Consider the following 17457-nt stretch of genomic DNA (forward strand, 5'->3'; position numbering starts at 1 on the left):
TGTGCTGTGTGCTGTGCTGTGTGCTGTGCTGTGTGCTGTGAGCTGTGTGCTGTGCTGTGTGCTGTGCTGTGTGCTGTGAGCTGTGTGCTGTGCTGTGTGCTGAGCTGTGTGCTGTGTGCTGAGCTGTGTGCTGTGTGCTGTGCTGTGTGCTGTGTGCTGTGCTGTGTGCTGTGTGCTGCACGAGGCAAGGCTCTGCAGGAGGGAAGGCAGGTTTCACCAAGACTGCAGGACCGGATGGAACGGCGGTGCTGAGAGGAGGCTGTGACACAGGTGGGCCTTTTCCTGTCAGCGTGCCCTGAGCGAGGCGTGGGCACCACTGGGGGCTGTGAGCAGCCTTGAAATAGAGGAAGGAAGTCCTAACGAGCCTGAAATGAATGAGGGCTGCTTAGTGCTACTCGGTCCTTGGTCACAACACGCAGTTTAATGCTGGTCAGGACTTTCCCTTAGATTTCCTCTGGTGTTACTTAGAGGCGCCTGGTTTTTCTTTATACCCATCTTTGCTGCTAAGCCACATTTCATCCAACCACGAACACCAACCAGGTATTACGTTGTGCCAGCTTTACACCCAGTTCTGCCCACTGCTGGGCGCAGCGCGGCCCTTTTGTCAGCTGAGGCTGTTACAGCAGTTGTCACTTGGCCTTAGAGCAGAGGGTGATCAGATCAGTGAAGGACGGCGAGCTGAGACAAAGCTTTTTTTAAGGTTTATATTTATAATGGCTGGTCAGAAGAGTCTGTGCCAGGTCTGGGAATGGCTGGCTGAGTTGCTGTGCTTGCTGAAATAACTTAAAGACGAGCGGATGGTGTGTGAGCAAGGGCTGCATCGTGAACCCTGAGTGCAGCGTGTGCAGCTGGCGGGCACTGCAGGTGATGCTGCTTCTCTAAGGGTCAGCACAGCTCTGTGCACGTCGCTTCCAGTCAGTGCTTCTCAAGTTACATTTACACAAGAGGAATAAAGCAGTAAGTTTGGGTCTTCTAAACTAAAACGAGTCAAAGGCCTACACTACTATAAGCAAAAGTACCTAAATTAGGAGAATAAACCCAGAGATGCTCTATAGACTAATCAGTGGTCTTTTTTTTTTTTTTTTTTTTAATTTTCAATCTTTGATGCATAAACTTGTTTTAAAAAGTTGAGTCCAATGTAAAAAAATCCGGGTTTTAAGAAAAAAAAATATAAAAATATTTTTTTACATTATAAAGGTCATCTTAAATTTCTTGCAGTTCTACAATAATATTACTACATAATTTGTAGTCAGTACTCTAAAACCTATTCTGTAAAGTAGAAAAAAATAGACCCCTCTCCCCCTCAGCCTGGTGTTCTTTTTCTCTTCAGCAGTCTAAAATACATTTCTTTCAAGCAGGAAAAAATACACACCAGACTGGGCTCTGGTCTGTGTGCCAAGTGTGTAAACATAGAGGAAATCAATGCATTTGGTTCAGTTGGGATTTATGTCAGCTCATGGGGATCAGAATCTGCCCACAAATCACAAGATACCAGAACCTGGTAAACATTCTCAGGCTGGAGGGACTGCCTGCACGTTTGGCCTTGTTGTGAGGGGTGAGGGAGATCTGTTAGAAAAAGCTCAGGTGAGTTCTTTAAAAAGTTAGACACCAAATCAGCAAGAAACGTTTTTGATGTTGCAGAGGTGAGCAGAGCCTGTGAGCAGGGGCAGGGCAGGGCGCCGCTGCTCCGGGCTGCACAGCAGAGCGCGGGGCTCAGCTCCTTCCTGCAGCCCGGCCTCAGCCTGGCTCCTGAGATGGAGCGCCGCGCTCCTGAGTGCCTCAGTCAGGCTGTGTGCTTGCCCTACGTGCTCCTCATGTGTGCTGAGTTAAGGGGAGGCTTTTTGAGGCTCTCCCAGCCCACTGCAGGGCAATTCCTGCTGTCTGAATCTGCAGCACCCAAAGCAAAACAGCAGGGAGAGCCTGCGCCGGGCTGACGTGGGGAGCAATGCTCTGCCCTGCTACACGCTGATGGGATTCAACGTGTCTGCACAGAGACTATTACCTGTAAACAGTGCCTTCCTGTTCTCAAACAAGAAGTTTAAAAAATACATCTCATTAGTTTAAATATTTCTCTATCATCCAGTCGGATCAGAAAGCTAGCATCGCTACATTTCGTTTTCAGACACAAGGGCTTTTACAAAAGGCTCCTATTCCAGCTTTTCCAGCTCTGTGGTATAACAGCTACAGGAGGACTACAGTCTAAAGCAGCTCAGAAGGCAGGACACGGAAGCCAGTGTCAGATTTAGAGCACCTACCACCTACTGCAGCAAGCTGGGGATCTCTCTTTGCTTTCTGCCACACTCACAGATAACGCAGTAAAAAAAGAAAAGCCCCCAACAAACAAGAAAGCAGCACAGGGCAGGGACAAAAGGCTTATTTACTCATCAGACTTCAAATTTTGGCAAGTTTTGTCGTGTGTTTTTCTTTTTTTCCTTAACCTTTTTAAAAATCACTTTGCTATCTTTAACCACCACCCTCCCCCCAAAGGGTCAAATGTTTTCCAGCATCCTCCAATCGTTCTGTTGCCTAACTGCGGGGGAATTGGGCCGGGCCTCTGGTCCTTTTCAGTGGGAGAGCAAAGTGCCCACAGTGTCTCAGCAAACACGGGTGGGGGTGGGACTACGTCCCCGTGGAAGCCACGCTGCAGGCTGAGGGCTCTGCGGGCGCAGGAGAGCACCTGGTGCTGGGTCTGGAGGAGCAGGCAGCAGCTGTGATGGGAGCAGAGACCGGGAGGGGGTCGGTGCGTTCTCTGTGTGTGGAGTCTGCGGGGGCTGCAAGCTTGTCTGAAGGGAAAGCAGAGGATATGCATTGGAGTGCATCCAGGGGGGAGGGAGGGGAGTCTATAGCACTTCCATCGGAAGAAACTGGGCTGGCACAGCGTCCTTCTCCTTGTAAGTACCGAATGCACTTCTTTTTCCTCCTATGAACAGTGAAGAGAGTTATCTGTAAATGAAGGGTGAGTTTACGGTCACACACAAAACGCCGAGCAGAGCGCGGGGGGGCGGGGAGCGGAACGGCGCGGAGCCGCAGCGCGGAGATCGGCCGCCTGTGCGTGTGAACCGGCGGCGCCCGCGAGGGGGCGCCATAACGGCGGCGGCAGCAGCGCTCCGGCCGTGCCGCCATCCCGCCGTTGGCTGCGCCGGCTGCCGCGTTGCGGGACGCGGCCGTGGAGCGGTGCCCGGTCACGCCGTGCCGCCACGCTGCGCTCCGCACCGTCTGTTAGCTGTCTTCCTAAGGAGAAGCACGTCGACCCGAAGGACCCGAACTCTTCTGAGCGTTTCTACCTGCAGCACATTTCCTACCCCGGCCCTAGCCTTGTGTGCAGTACGTTGTCTGCTCGGCTGCTTTTCTTTGCAGCAAAAGCCTCTGACCTCCACCCATCCAGAAGGCCATCCATGGCTTCTGTGGGCTGACGTGCTTGCTGTGATCTGCCCCTTCAGAAGCTGAGACACAAGCACAAAATGCCACCCGCACACGTGGGAGAGGAAGCTCTGGCACAGCCCTGCAGGCAGGGTTCTGCTGCCCGGGGTTTCCTCCAGAAGCGCCCAGTCGGGGGCAGTGACTCCCAGCGCCCCTCACATCAGCTGCTCTGCATCCTCTGCAGCGGCTCAGGGAAGTTCCAAAGCACAGAGCTCTGAGGATGTCACCTAGCAGTGGTGAGGGAGCAATCCCCTGCTCGAGGCACTGGTAACAACAGCACAGCTACAACAGGCAAAAAACCCCTTCCTTCTGCTCAGCTCCCTGCCTCGGCTGCCTCAGCTGAGGAAAACGGATCAAATGGAGAGCTGGCTGATCAGGCACACACCTCTCTTTGATCTCACTAATGAAAAACTACACACTGATGGAATATGCATTAAGTAGCCCAGTATTAAACACGACTTTGCACTGGCTGCGAACAAGAGAAATGGCATTACTGCTGTCAGTGGCATCGTTAGCTGGGGTGACCCAATTAACACGGTATGAAACACGACAGCGCTGCTGAAAGGCACACGGAATGCTTCATGGGCTGCAGCTCCCAGAGCAGCCAAGCCCCAGGATGAGCCGGGCTTCCTACAGGCAATTCAGGAGCAGCTGCAGGACGGAGGCTCTCCATGACCTCCTTGTAGGATGACAGAAACCTATCAGTTGATTCATCGATTCGTTGATTCAATTTGATTTAAAATGATGGAGAAGCAGCAGATTTGATACTACAGCCTGCATGGCTCCTATACAGCTAAAAGGATGTATCCCTGTCCTTTAGGAACTACAGCACCCTGCTGTAGTTGTCCTGGTGAAAGGGTGAAATCTCCAACCTGCAACACCCATTTTTCACCAGTTATTGTTGTCCTGTGGAGTGGGAACCTCAGGTGGGAGCTGCTCTCTACAGGTGTTTGCGACCACTGCAGGGAGGACAGAAGCCCTTGAACTGGCAGCAGCCCGTTAGTACAAGCAATTGCAGAAAAGATGTGACTGAGTAGCATTTGAAAGGCAAAAGTTAAATAAAAAAGCATGCTAAGGTCTACAAACTCAGCAGGCTGTGTTAACTGGAAGCAATGCAGAGGGTTAGCGCCAAAGCTGAATGAGGAGAGTTCAAATGAAGTCACAGAACTGGAACTGTCTGGGTTGGAAGGGACTTTTAAGGCTATCCGGTCCCCTCCCCACAATAAGCAGGGAAACCCACAGCTCTGTCAGTGCTCAGAGAACCTCAGCCTGACCTGGGCTTGTTTGCAGGGACGGGAAACCTAAACCTAAGGATTCCTAAGCTAAACCTCCTTGCTCATACGTGGGGCTCTGTGATCTGCTGGGTCTGGGAGGCACAGTCCTCACTCAGCCCACATCAGCCATGAGGGACCCAATGACCCCACACTGCTGGGGATTTGCTCCAGGATTCCGATTTGGGTGGACTGAATGATTTCCCCCGCTTCAAGCTGCAATAAGCACACTGATTCTGGGGTCATGCCCTAGAAACCCAAGGTGTGGAACGTTTACAAACCAGCTCCTTGCTTGGGGTTTTCCCACTCCATGCTGGGTGCTGCAAACCAACAAGTTGCATCTCAACATACATGGTTACCTCTAGAATAAATAGGAAAAACCTCAGGAGAATTAGCAAAGACCTTCACTACTCACAACTAGCCCTTAAGGGGTGTTTGTAAATGGGTGGAAAGCCCCACACCACGGTCACAGAGGCAGACCTGCAAAGAAGCTTTTGACACCAGAGATGCTCATCGGCATCACACGGACATTGCCCACGGCAGCTCAGGGACAACAGCCACCAGGGTGCTCAGACAGGGCCCTGCAGGAGCATCCCTGGTGTGCGGAGGAGCAGAAAGCAGGGCCAGACCCGCAGCCCAGGAGAACCCCGCGAGGTGGAGATGTGATACACACCTGCACGGGCCGCACCAGTCCGTTTGTTGGTTGAGGCCAAAGCGAGCTCTGCATTTCTTAGGAGAGGCAGGATCTGAACACAGAAGCATGCGTGGCGGAGAATGGGCAAGGCAGAGGCACAAAGAGGAGGAGGAGCAGGAGGAAGAAAAGAGGCAACATCATTTCAGCCGCTTAACACACCACTAACAGACTACAATCCCAAGTTTTGTTTCTGCAACAGAATGGTGGTGGCACCATTTCTCCTGTAAAAAAAGTGATTGTTAGGGAAATAAATACATAAATGAATGAAATCAGTGATCGCAGCAGGGAAAGGGGGTTGAGAAGCAGCACCCGGCTCGGCTGCAGGACGCTACCAGGAAATTCACATCTTTTTGTGACACCTCCACATTCCTAAAGGCTGGGAAAGCTGCCAGGCGACAGAGCTTTTGCCTGCTCCTTACCTGCTCCCAGCAATGCCTATCCGGGTGCCAGTGAATGGGGCTGTGGGCAGCAGAGAGGAGAGGAAACGTTGCAGAAGCGCAGGAAAGCGGAGGTGGCACTGCAGAGATGAGCCCCGGCTGCACAGCTCTGCCCTGCAGCCCTGCCTTCAGGCACACGCTGCTTTTCCAGCCCTATTGCAGCACTGCAGAAGGGCACCTTCCCGCCTGCACCAGCAGCAGTGCGTGCTGTGGGGCATCAGCAGCAGCATTCCCATCCACAGAGGGTGAAATCAGTATTTTTCTATCACACACGGGCCGTATGTTTACATGATAGATACACACTGCATGTACACTGAAATGCTTGCATTCTCAACATCCTAGGCACTGAATGCGATCAACAGCACTAACTAAACTGAAGCCATTACTGGGACACATTTTTGGAACTGCTTTTTATGGGCAGCTCAAAGAGGGCATCACACAGCCACTACTGGAGCTGTGTGAGCTGAGCTGTGTCATCCCAGCAATCCCAGCAGCACAGGCAGGGCTGGTCCCAGCTCACAGCCAGCAAAGGGACAGCCAGGGGCAGGCTGCAGAGGGCACCCACCTGGATGCTCTGCATAATTAGCAGTAATATAGACATGCAGATAAGCACTTGACAATATCTCATATTTTCAGTTTCCATGAACTACTAGTGTTCTAATGCAAGCTGATCTATGAAAAACTCACAGAAATGCTAATTTTCTGTCTCATGAAATGCACAGATCATTGGTTAAGAATAAAAGGAAATATGGCAAAGAGTGGTAAAACAACAACTGTGTGGGATCATCCATTCTGCATCAAAAGTGTCCAGCACCGAGGGCTGCATGGCTCAGCACCGCAGGATTTACCTGAGTTGGAGTCCTGCTGCTTCTCCCGTGTCCGCCTCTTCTTTTTCCCCTAGGAAGGCCAAGGAAAAGCCCATCAGTTTGTGTTCCCAGTGCTGGGGGACCGAGGGGGCCTTGAGCAGAGCTGGTCTGAGCTCTGGGAAATGCACCCAGGGGAGTCCCGAAGCCACCACCAGGGTGAGTGTCCCCACATCCAGCACTGCAGGTAGTAGGGCTCACATGCATACATCTGCAGGAACTCAGAGATGGAGCCACATCACTGCCTTCTCAGCTTTCCTCCCCCAGCTGAGCCCCCCATTTACACTGCAGCCTGCCTACTGAATGCAGTTACACCACAGCTCCTCCTTGCAGGACGTTGGTTTGAACATCACCCAGCTCTCCTGCTCCATTCGAAGCACTGCAGGAGGTCACATCTGCACAACGCAGCAGAACTGTGATCCCTGCTGTCATCAGAGGTCCCCATCAGGAGAGCACCCCGATCTCACGTGGGGAAACTTTATAAATCCCTGGGCACTTTTAAAAAATACCCATCTCCCCACCTCAGCCCTTCTGCAGCTGTGGATTCATTTCTTGTTCTCACATTTTCTTCACTCCCTAACAGCAAAACAGTGCTAGCCCCGGATTTCCTCCCTGAGATTGTCGGGGCACAGAGGGTCTGGAGCAAATCTGGCCAGCGTGGGGAGCGTGGCTCACAGGGCTCCTCTGCCCTGTGTCTTTTTGTATGACTTCTTGTGGTTTGAGTGAAGGTGGAAAGCTCTGAACTGCGGTGAGCTCTTTCTTCAGCGTGGGAGCAACTGCATTTCCTGCCTAATAACCGAGTCACGTGCGGCGGAGGTGACCTACATTCCTCCTCCTCCTCCTCGCCGGGGCTCCAGAGAGAACAGCAGCTCCTACAGAGACCACGACCCGGAGCAGCTGCTCATGAATGCTGGAGGGAGAGCTGCTGTGCTCTGAGCCTGGTGTGTGCTGGCCGGGAGAGGAGACCTCCTGGTGCTTTCCAAGAGGAGAGAAGCAGGAGGGATGGGATTTCCATGGAGGACGTACTTGGCTTGAGGGACAATGATGCCCGGCTCTCAGCTCTGCTGCTGCCCCCCAGGGATACCCACAGAAGAGCATTCTTGGGTGCCGCCCCAGATTCTCCACGGCCAACCCAGGTCTCAGCCAATACTGACCCTGCAAAGCTGCACGTGGAAGCCGAGCTCCCAGCAATTTACTTATTGCTAGTTATTACGCAAGGACATTATTGATTATGATTTCTGGCTATTTGAGGATGTTTTGTGGGATTTTGGGCTTTCTGAACAGTGCTTGAAGGAGAGCTCCAAGCACAGCTCCAAGACAAAGAATGTGGCTGCGAGGGAACCACTGGAACCCTGCATGGAGCAGCAGAGCCCAGCAGCAGGTGGATATTTGACAGCCCTCTGCACCCTGCCTCAGGTCTCCAACGAGCTTGTTAGGCAGGGCTTGTTGCATGTGAGATCAAAACAGTTAGAAAGCCACTAGAAAAGGCTGCATCCCATGCTTCTGCAGCACTGGAAGCTCGCTTATTGCCTTGCTATTCTACCATTAACATAGCAAAGAGGAAATGAATTCTCTTGAAGCAGGCTTCTCAGCACTGCATTGGGGAGCCCAGCCCTGCATCTCCAGGTGGGACATGGCACAGAGAAAGGGCAGAGCATGCACCTCGATCTGCTGTCCCTCTCTGCCTATGCAGGAGCTTTCCTTTTTCTCCCCTTTTGAACGTGGATTTCTCATTTCCTTAACAGCACTCTTACTTGGGAATCAGCCTCTCTGAGGAGCTGGGGCCAGCTCGCAAACCGGCGGAGCAAGCAGTGCTGCTGTCTGCATTTGCTGCAGCTGCATTTGAATACTTTGAACGTGGTGTGCTTGGTTTGCTCAGTCGTGGTGGCCCCATGGGTCCAATGTCCCAGCAGGGCAGGCGGTGGCTCGGTGACCGTCACCCTGCAGGACAGCACAGGGACCCCAGTGCCAGGGATGCAGCCCTATGAGAGGTCCCAGAGTTGGACCGAGTCCCCGCCAGGCTGAGCTCAGCACTCGTCTCATGCAAAGCAGCTTCTTTTCTCCTATTTAGCATTTTTAAATCTTATTTTCCACGATTATTATGCTCCTGTCAACAGACGGAGTTTTCCAAACATCACTCACATCACCTAGAAGTTCTCTTTTTTTTCTGCTTCTGTTTCCTTGGGCACTAAGCAACAGTGGCAGCTGCAGTGCCACAGATGAGCCACGAGGAGCAGCCAAAGGGATGTTCAAACCAATGCCAAAACACGTATTTCTATACAAACCATCCCTTCCAAAACAGCATTACCAGGGACAACCAGCACCCACTTCTTCCCCCCGTGGGTCATTTCTGGGCTATTTTTGGGTCACATCTATGGGACTCGAGGCGCAGCATCACTCACGTAGTTGTCCCGCGCGGACCAGCCGGGGTAGAGCTGCATGTGAAGCTGCCGTTCCTTGCGTGCCAGCTCGTAGTACTTGGCCTGCTCCTCCCGGGACAGCGCGTGCCACTGTGGGGACAAGCACAGCACTGAGCCTGCCCTGCCACGGGGACACTGCCCTGCAGGCTGTGAGGGGAGAGCATCCCAGGGCAGGTGTGGGGATGGGGATGCTGTACTGGAGCTGCTACAGGTCTTGTAGGGCACCTTGCAGCCACTGTGTTGCTGTTGTGCTACAAGATTTCCCTTTTCTCCCACTTTTGGGGCTCCCTACCAGCTGCTCACAGCCCGAGGACGTGCAATGCCTCCAACACCCCCAAAATCCCGGTCTCCATCAGGGTGATGAGAGAAACTCTTCCCAGCTCCCCTCACGTCCGAAGATGTCTGCATGTCCCCCCAATCCCCAAAACCCCTGGGGACTCCACCTGCCCTTACCCTCCTTCCCAGGATCTGGTTGATGGCCGCGCTCTCCTTCAGCGTGCATTCAGCGATGACCTTCGCCCGCATCTCTTTCATATACAACATGAAAGCATTCAGGGGCTTCTTGATAGTGGGCTTCTTGGCTTCCTTCTCTCTCTTTGGTTCTGGCTGAGGTTTCCTTGGCAGGGACAAAAGGAGCAGTCAGTGTCAGAACCACTCGGTGTCACTGAGTGATTCATGGGCATCACCCAGTGAGACTCCGCAGTGATAGCACAGATCAGGAGCCCTGAGCAGAACTCACATGTTGCGGTCGTAGTGCTCCATCTCCTGCTTGCCAGAGTGGGGCACGATGGCGGGGTGTGGGATGCCAGTGGTGTGCATGCTGGAGCCCAGCATCAGCGGGTGAGTGAACCTGCAATGGAGAGGGGGTGAGCTGCGCTCACGGGGCAGCGGGGCGCTGGGGGGGCCGTCCCTTGGTGGCTCTCTGGAGCGGCGGAAGCAGACGGCAAGCAGAGGGCACAGAAAGCAGAACAAGGGCAGAACGGACCCAGGGGGGCTGCGCAGGATGGGAGTGGGGCTTTGGCATCAGTTTGCTGTTCCCAGCAATGCTGCCGTGCCGCTCCCCGGTGCCCCGCCAGCAGGGCCCAGATCAAGGGTGCTTTCAACCTGTGTTTCAGACACTCAGATCTCTGTTGCTGCAATATCTTATTAGTGCTGTAGGAAGAAACAACAAACTCAACCCAACGTTTGGATTTGAGAGATTAGGACCACCCCACAGAAAAAGCATAAGTCTGAACATGAACTAACTGCAACTCTAGGAGGTGCACCTTGCCCGAGCAATGCTCTCCACCAACACAGGATGAGATCATCAGAGGTCTCGTTGCCTTTCAGGCCTCATTAGCTCCCTCGAGCTGCTGATGGTAAAGCCAGAGCCGCCGGCTCTGCCAGGCCTGCCACGCTCTGACTGCAGCTCAAGAGGGCAGAATCGCCCATGGGAGGTGAACTGCTCGTTAGATATGCTGGCACAGAAAGAAAAGCTGTTTAATTTAATCCACTAGCACAGTCTGATCCTTATCTGGCCAGGTGTACTGCCTGTCTGCAGCAGCGCTGCAAAACCCAGCCCCGTGTGAGTGGGAACCCCTGTGCCACACCTGGGGGCTGCAGGGCCCCAAAGGGAACCGTCAGCACATCCCTACCCTGAGCCTTTGGGGCTGCAAAAACCAGTGCCCCAAGAGCGAGGTGGGCTGGCAGCACCCTCCTGCCCCTGCTGCACAGATAGAGGTTTGCGTGGATAGAGGGCCTGCATAGTTTTTCTGTGGGAATCCTTTGCTGACTTCAGGACAACATGAAGCAGAAGCAAAGCTGGTGCGGGAGCAGCCGGAGCAGGGGCACGCCATTGCCCTGCCCATCAGCAAACCCCAAGGTACCAGGCTCTGAGATCCCCAGTTATGAGATGCATTTTGCTCCCTGGGACATCAGTGGGGCTGGGGTACATGTAACCACAAAGCAGACAAACTATGGAGAACAGAGCAGCAGAGATGCAGACGGTGCAGGATTGCGCTCGCTCCTCGGAGCTGGCGATGCTGCAGGAGCACAAAGCAGCCCCAACCCTGTGTGGGACTGGAGTGGGAACAGGGCAGCACGGGGCAGGCATGAGCTGCGTATCAGCTGCAGACTTCAGACTTGTTTAGATGCGATGCCAGCAGCTGCCTGCTGCCTGTCCTGCTTCTGAGGCTGAAATCAAGGAAAATGCACTGCTCTCTGCAAAGCGAAACTCGGCGGTGCGCACAACACCATGGTCAGAGACGAGGAGCGATGGGTTTCACCCCTTTTTCCAGTGCTGCACTGAAGGCAGGGCTCTCTGGCTTTGCTTTTTTGACCTGTGCTGATGACAACCCAGTTGCTGAGCATCCTCCCTGGCCGCTCGCTGCTCCCGGGGGCATCCGGGCACTGCCCTGACTCGCTGGGCTGCAAGCTGCTCCCGCACACACTGCAAGCTGCGGGCGTCGAGCCGCTCCCGGCCCCACATACTCACCTGGAGAAAGAAGCCCCAGCAGAAAGCGCTGACGAATACGGCTGTCTAAATCCACATGACGGGAGCGGATAGACAGACTGGCTCTGCCTGGGATCGGGAAGAAAGAGTCTATCAAGTATCCACAGCTGCGTGGCTGTTTCCTAAAGATCCCCTTTGCTAGTGGGGTCGGAGCAGTGGGGTCCCGGTGGGGGCTCGGTGCCCTCGCTCTGCGCTGCTCCGGGCACTGCGGGGTTTGGGGTTTGCTTAGGGAGCTCCCTGTCGAGGTTGGATCCACACCTGACTCCCCTCCACCCCCCTCTTTCAGAAACTATCTTGTATCCTGTTGCAGTGCTGAACACGGAGGTGGGCAGAAGAAATACTGCTATCGCACAGAATAAACTGCTTAAAAAATAAGAAAGCACCGTTCGGCCAAAAAGCCAAAGGCTGCTCAGCACCTCTCTGCCTTGGCCCCAAGGGGATGCAGCTCCTCCACCCCGCACTGCCCCCAGAAGTTTGCCTCTGTTTGCAAACAAGCCCAAAGCCGGGTCCTGTGCTTCTTTTTAAAGTTGTTTCGTAGTGGGAATCAGGCACACACCAGACCTGGAGCTGGGAATTGTTTTGAAGATAGTCAAATAAACCTGAAGGAAGTTCCTGGTTGCTCTCAGCAGGGGAAAGCCCCCATGTTTTCATATGGAGATAGCTCCAACACACCTCGGTGTGCTCTGTCGGGCTGCCAGGAGATGCTCCCAGCCCAAAACCACACGTGGAAACCCAGACATCTGGGGAGGGCGAGACGGGATGGCTGAACCCCAAAGCGCTGAACCCCGAAGTGCAGCCACACCGGTGTTGCTCTGCTGTGGCATGCAGCACTGCCCTACAAATGGCACCAGCTCCTTCCAGCCCAAAGAACCCAGAGCTTCCTGGTGTCATGGGGTGTGTTGTAATCATTGGCCATGATGCACTGTAGAGGAGCTTCGCAGGGTTTCTGCCCTGCAGAGCTGCAGCCACAGCACAGGATGCCCTGGTGGTGGGAGCAGTGCTTGGCAAATGGAGTGGGATGTATGGGATGTAGTAGCTTGCCCGCATCCCACTGTCCTCAGGAGACTGTCACCAGGCTCTTGTCCCCACTGGGGGCAAAGGGTAGGACAGAAGCCACTGGCTGTGTGTGCTTCCCTCCTGTCCACATCTCAGCCCTGGCTCTGAGTGCTCTGGGCTCCTTCCATGAATTTTGGGCAGGCAAGAGTAAGGGGAAAAGCTCTTCTAGACAGCACACTTTGGGATGCACTGCTGCTTCACCAGGCTGGCTGCCTTTTGCTGCTCCCTGTCCCTATCAGCTGCCACCAGCACACCTGCTGCAGGCGCCAGGCACAGTGTGTGCTGCCAGCAAGCAGCTCCTGCTGCAGCTGCCATGTCCTCAGCACCCAGCTCTGCACAGAGACTTTGCTCCTGCCTCACTCCAGCCACATGCATGCTTTGTACAGCACACTCACAGCAGTGCCTGTTCCTCCTGAGGATGAATCACATCGTACGAGGCGTTAAGTCATCACCCAAGAGGAGCACATTTAGCACAGAAAGCAAAATGCCATCTCTTTGAAGCCGAACTCTGTATCAGAAGCCTCAGCCTCTGTTTCCTTGTGGTTAAATAACTGGAATATGAAATTCATAAACTAACCAAAAAGAAAAAAAAAAAAGATTTCACTTTGTGTTTTCACGTTTGGCAACATGCTTTCACACCTTAAAACGTGGTTCTGGATGTCTCCAGAACCATAGGATCATTCAGGTTGGAAAAGATCTCTCAGATCCCCAAGTCCAACCCCACCCCACCATACCACTGACCACCACTGGCTGTCCCCAAGTGCCACAGTTCTGGAACACCTCCACTCCCCGGGCAGCCTGTGCCAGTGTCTGACCACTCTTTTGAAGAAGAAACTGTTCCTAACATCCAACCTGACGTCTCCATGGCACCCTCCATCACCAGCTGCACGGAGGCTGCCCGCTCTCTGCCCACCTCCTCATGCAGGCAGAGGCAGCACCATCCCAGTTGCACACAGAGCCACAGCACAACCTCACAGCCGTCCTGCAGCACCGCAGCCCCCCATCCCACATGGAGTGAAGCCCCCTCCCCATTGCTCAGCACGTGAAGGGGGTACAGGGGGGCTCTCAGAGCTGACCCCGTGCATCCCTGCACTCACCATCCCATGGAGGGCGTGATCTGGCCGACCCCAGCCGGAGGGAGCGGGTAGAAGCCGGGGATGTCGGAGGTCTGGGAAGGCCGATGCACTGCTGGGAGAAGGGAGAAGGAGGTGAGATGGAGACAGCATTGAAATGAGCCCTCCCAGCCCCATCTGCTCCTCTGCGGGCACTGCTGGGCAGTGGGGAATGCACATGGAAATGCAGTGCTGTTCCTACAGCCCCCAGCCAATCAGTCAGCCCCAGGAGCCCAAAAGCAACCAGCAGGGATGCTCCATTGAGGCCCTTCCACTGGGGGATGCTCCAGCAGCATCAGTGCTAGCTCTGATATCTAGCAGGGATACTTCACAGTTTAATTTTTCTGCAGTCTTGCTGCTCTCTGCCCTGCTCTGGGGCCAACCCCATGTCTCATCTTTCCAGCCTGGAGCACCTGAAACCAACCCCATGCTGGGGCTGCCCAGCAGCTGCTTGGGCACCACCCTGTATTCACTGCATGGGTGAAGAGCTGCAGCAAAGCACAGACCCAGAGATCTGGGATATTCACAGAGTTAATGATAAATAAGTATTTAGGAATTACATCACTGGGTTCCAAATATCTCAGTAGGTGCTAACTGAACTTGATATATAACTGAGCCAAAGGAAAAATGTGACTTAGTGCGAGAATTTACCCATAGCTGCACTTGGTTAGGACACAGGCCAGAGAGGAACAAAGCCCAAACCTCCAGTCCTCTCCCACCTGTGGGATCTCTGCCTCTGCTAACCTGGAAATCTGCAGGCTTCCTTTCCAGGTGCTGAAATCTGCCATTTGCTGAGCAAATTTCCAATAGATCTGTTAATTCCTTGTGCTTTCCTGCCGTGTTTATGACACTCAGGTGTTGGACCCACCAGCACTGTGAGCTCTGATGAGTCCCCCATCCCTCCTAGAATACACAGACCCAGCACTGTGAATGCACTCACTGCCACCTGAACCCCAGACCAGCTCTCTGCAAACATCTGAGTGATTCAAACAGACTTGCAGGGATTCTGTTCTGGCAGGAGGCTGAGGAAGGTTTGATTTCACACTCAGCCTGCAGCCCAGAAGAAGAGGTGGTGAGGGGCGAGCTCCCCAGTGCACAGCTCAGGTCTGCCCTATCCGTGCTGTACTTTCCTCTGCAGCCCCGCTGGGGGTTGGCGCGTGCCGGACACGCACACTCAGGTCCACCCAGCGCTCAGACACCGATCATATTTAGTCAAAATATTTCCTGTTTCAAGCATTTATTTTCTCAAAATGACAACCTGACAGCAGTTTGGGTATGAGTCAAAGGAAAGACAACTTTCCATTTTCTGGTTGACTCTCACACATCGCCCTGTGGGCTCCGCTCCGGCTTTCGGCTCGTGCGGCCGCTGTGGCCGTTCTGCTGCAGTGTCAGCCCCAGATGGAGCTCCATGAGCCCTACCCTGAGCAGTGCCTGGTGCTCTGAACCCACTGATGAGCAATTTGGGTTACCTTGCTTCTGGCTGATGTCAGCGGGCAGATGGGGTGAGTGGGAACCGTGGCTGAAGTGGTCGTTGCTGTAGGGGATGAGCGGCGTGAGCGGGTGCACTCCATGGGATGGCTGCACGACAGGAACTTTGTTGGACTGCAAAGAGAAGGAGGGGGTGAGGCTCAGGGCTGTGCTGCTGGAAAGAGGGCTGCAGCAACCCCAGGGCAGCCACTGCCCTTCTTTACTCAAACAGACACATCCTGCAAGAGAAGCCCCGAATTAAGTGGCAGCAACAGCTGATGGTGACTGCAGATCAGCCCAAATAACACGAAGCCATCAAGATCAAGAATTGTCACTTCTTTCTAATCCTTCTCCAGTATCATTTATCCCTGGATGAATGCTAACAGCGTGTCACCTAATGCACTGCTCCAGTTTTCTGCCCTCTCCCCCCCCCCCCACAGTCCCATGTGTTGCTTTGGTCTGAAGCTGGACTTTCACATCCTGCACATTCACTCTGAAAACTGTGCTCAGGCCTTTGCAGCTGCTCCTGCTAGCAGGACAGGGCCTGGGGGGCCAGCAGCCCCTGCATGCTGCACGATGTGGTACCACTGTGTGACACAGCAGTGACCTGGCCCGAAGGGCTGCATAGCTGTGAGCACTGTGCACACACATGCACACACACCTGTGCACACACATGCACTTATCAGTGCACACATCCACGCACGTACCCACGCACAAATCCATGCCCACACCTATGCACACAACTGTATGCAAATCCTGCACAAATCCTGTGCACACACTCACACACTAACCTATCTATGCACACACCCATGGGCACACCTATCCACACACACATCCAGGCACAAATCCATGCACACACCCATGCACACCCCTATCCATGCACACATGTGCACACAGCTGTCTCACCTGCAGCACCCCACACTGCTCCCTGCATGCCCCATTTTGCCCAGGAGTGCCTTTAAACCCAGACTGTCTTCACCCTGATAGCACAACAAATACAATTTGTCCCAGATAACTCCAGAAGGAGAACCAGGAATGGCAGCACTGCACTGAGGGGAGATGAGAGGAGGCTGGCAGCCGTTCAGCTCAGCTCTTGTCCCATTGGGGCACCTCCAGAGCACCACTCCTGCTTTCTGACAGCTCATCTCAGACCTCTGGGTTGATTCACCGCTGCCTTTCACTTGGGTCATGATTTTGCTCACATAGAGCAGTGTGCAGCCCTGCTGGCACCAGGAGGAACCCTGCAATGGGAAGGACGGGGCGGGTTGGGGATGCCATCCTCCACCTGGCTTTGCTCGTGCAAATAAAAATCAAGAGCTGCAGGTTTGGATGTATTTAAGAGTGCGTGAGAACCCCAACTCCTGATGTGAACCATGTGCATGTTGCCTGCATGTGCTGGGATACAGCAGTGACTGTGCCCCTCCCAGCACAAACCACCTGGTCCTGCAGTGCCACCAGGTCACTGTGGTACCACCAGGTACCCAAGGTACCAGCAAGTCCCTGAGGTGCCCAGGTTCCTCACATTACCCAGCACTGTGCAGGCATGGAGCTGCTGCCCATCGCCCTGGTGGGACTCACTGAATGCAAAGAGGAAGGGCCATGAGGAGGCAGCTCCCACTTTGCAGCAGAAAAGTGGCTTCAGTATCTGATGAGCAAGCAGACAACGCAGCCGTGCTAATTGTTAAGAGGGACTAATTGCTGGCAAGGCAAAATGAGGAGACCTCACTGCTTACATGCAGATATCTGATTGTGATGGAGACTCGAGGTGAGTGGAAGAACTCGCTTCTGGCTGAGCAGAACTATTCAGAATTCATCTTTTTTTTTAATAAAATGAAGCTTTTTCATTAGACAAACGGTGATTTGTTGTAACCAGAAGTTTTCTGGAAAGCACCTCATGGCAGCAGGTGTTTTGACTCATTGTTTAAGATGGAGATGTTTCACCACAGCACACAGGAATGAACACTTTGCTGCCTTGCAAGTATTTAAAGTTTGGAGCTAATGCCAGAAAAATGCAGCAGAGATCAAATAGGAAATGGTTTCAGACTAGGAAAGGGAAGATTTGTATAGGATATAAGGAATATGTTTGTTACATAAGGGCAGTGAGGCACAGGCTGCCCAGAGAGGCGGTGGTCCCCATCCCTGCTGACAGCCCAGGTCAGACTGGGGGGCTCATTGCTGTGGGTGCTCATTGCTCATAGTGGGCAGAGAGACCAGGTGGCTTTTGCA

At 53.6% G+C, this 17457-nt stretch overlaps 1 protein-coding gene across 10 annotated transcripts in view; it reads right to left on the reverse strand.

The window, feature by feature from the left end:
- Nucleotides 1-2723: 2723 nt before the first annotated feature.
- TCF7 (transcription factor 7) overlaps nucleotides 2724-17457 on the reverse strand; it is a 54051-nt gene continuing 39317 nt past the window's right edge. For 2 of the 10 annotated variants that reach the window (XM_048960280.1, XM_048960278.1), the window contains exons 4-11: nucleotides 15234-15366; nucleotides 13750-13840; nucleotides 11579-11665; nucleotides 9845-9955; nucleotides 9559-9721; nucleotides 9088-9195; nucleotides 6671-6719; nucleotides 2954-5437 (exon numbers count right to left, since the gene is read on the reverse strand). In XM_048960280.1, the coding sequence (XP_048816237.1) occupies nucleotides 5211-5437; nucleotides 6671-6719; nucleotides 9088-9195; nucleotides 9559-9721; nucleotides 9845-9955; nucleotides 11579-11665; nucleotides 13750-13840; nucleotides 15234-15366 (969 nt within the window). In that variant the 3' untranslated portion in view covers nucleotides 2954-5210. The other 8 variants (XM_048960282.1, XM_048960281.1, XM_048960284.1 and 5 more) reach the window with 7 other exon arrangements.

Source organism: Lagopus muta, chromosome 14 (assembly GCF_023343835.1).
Source record: "Lagopus muta isolate bLagMut1 chromosome 14, bLagMut1 primary, whole genome shotgun sequence".
Classification (NCBI taxonomy): domain Eukaryota; kingdom Metazoa; phylum Chordata; class Aves; order Galliformes; family Phasianidae; genus Lagopus; species Lagopus muta.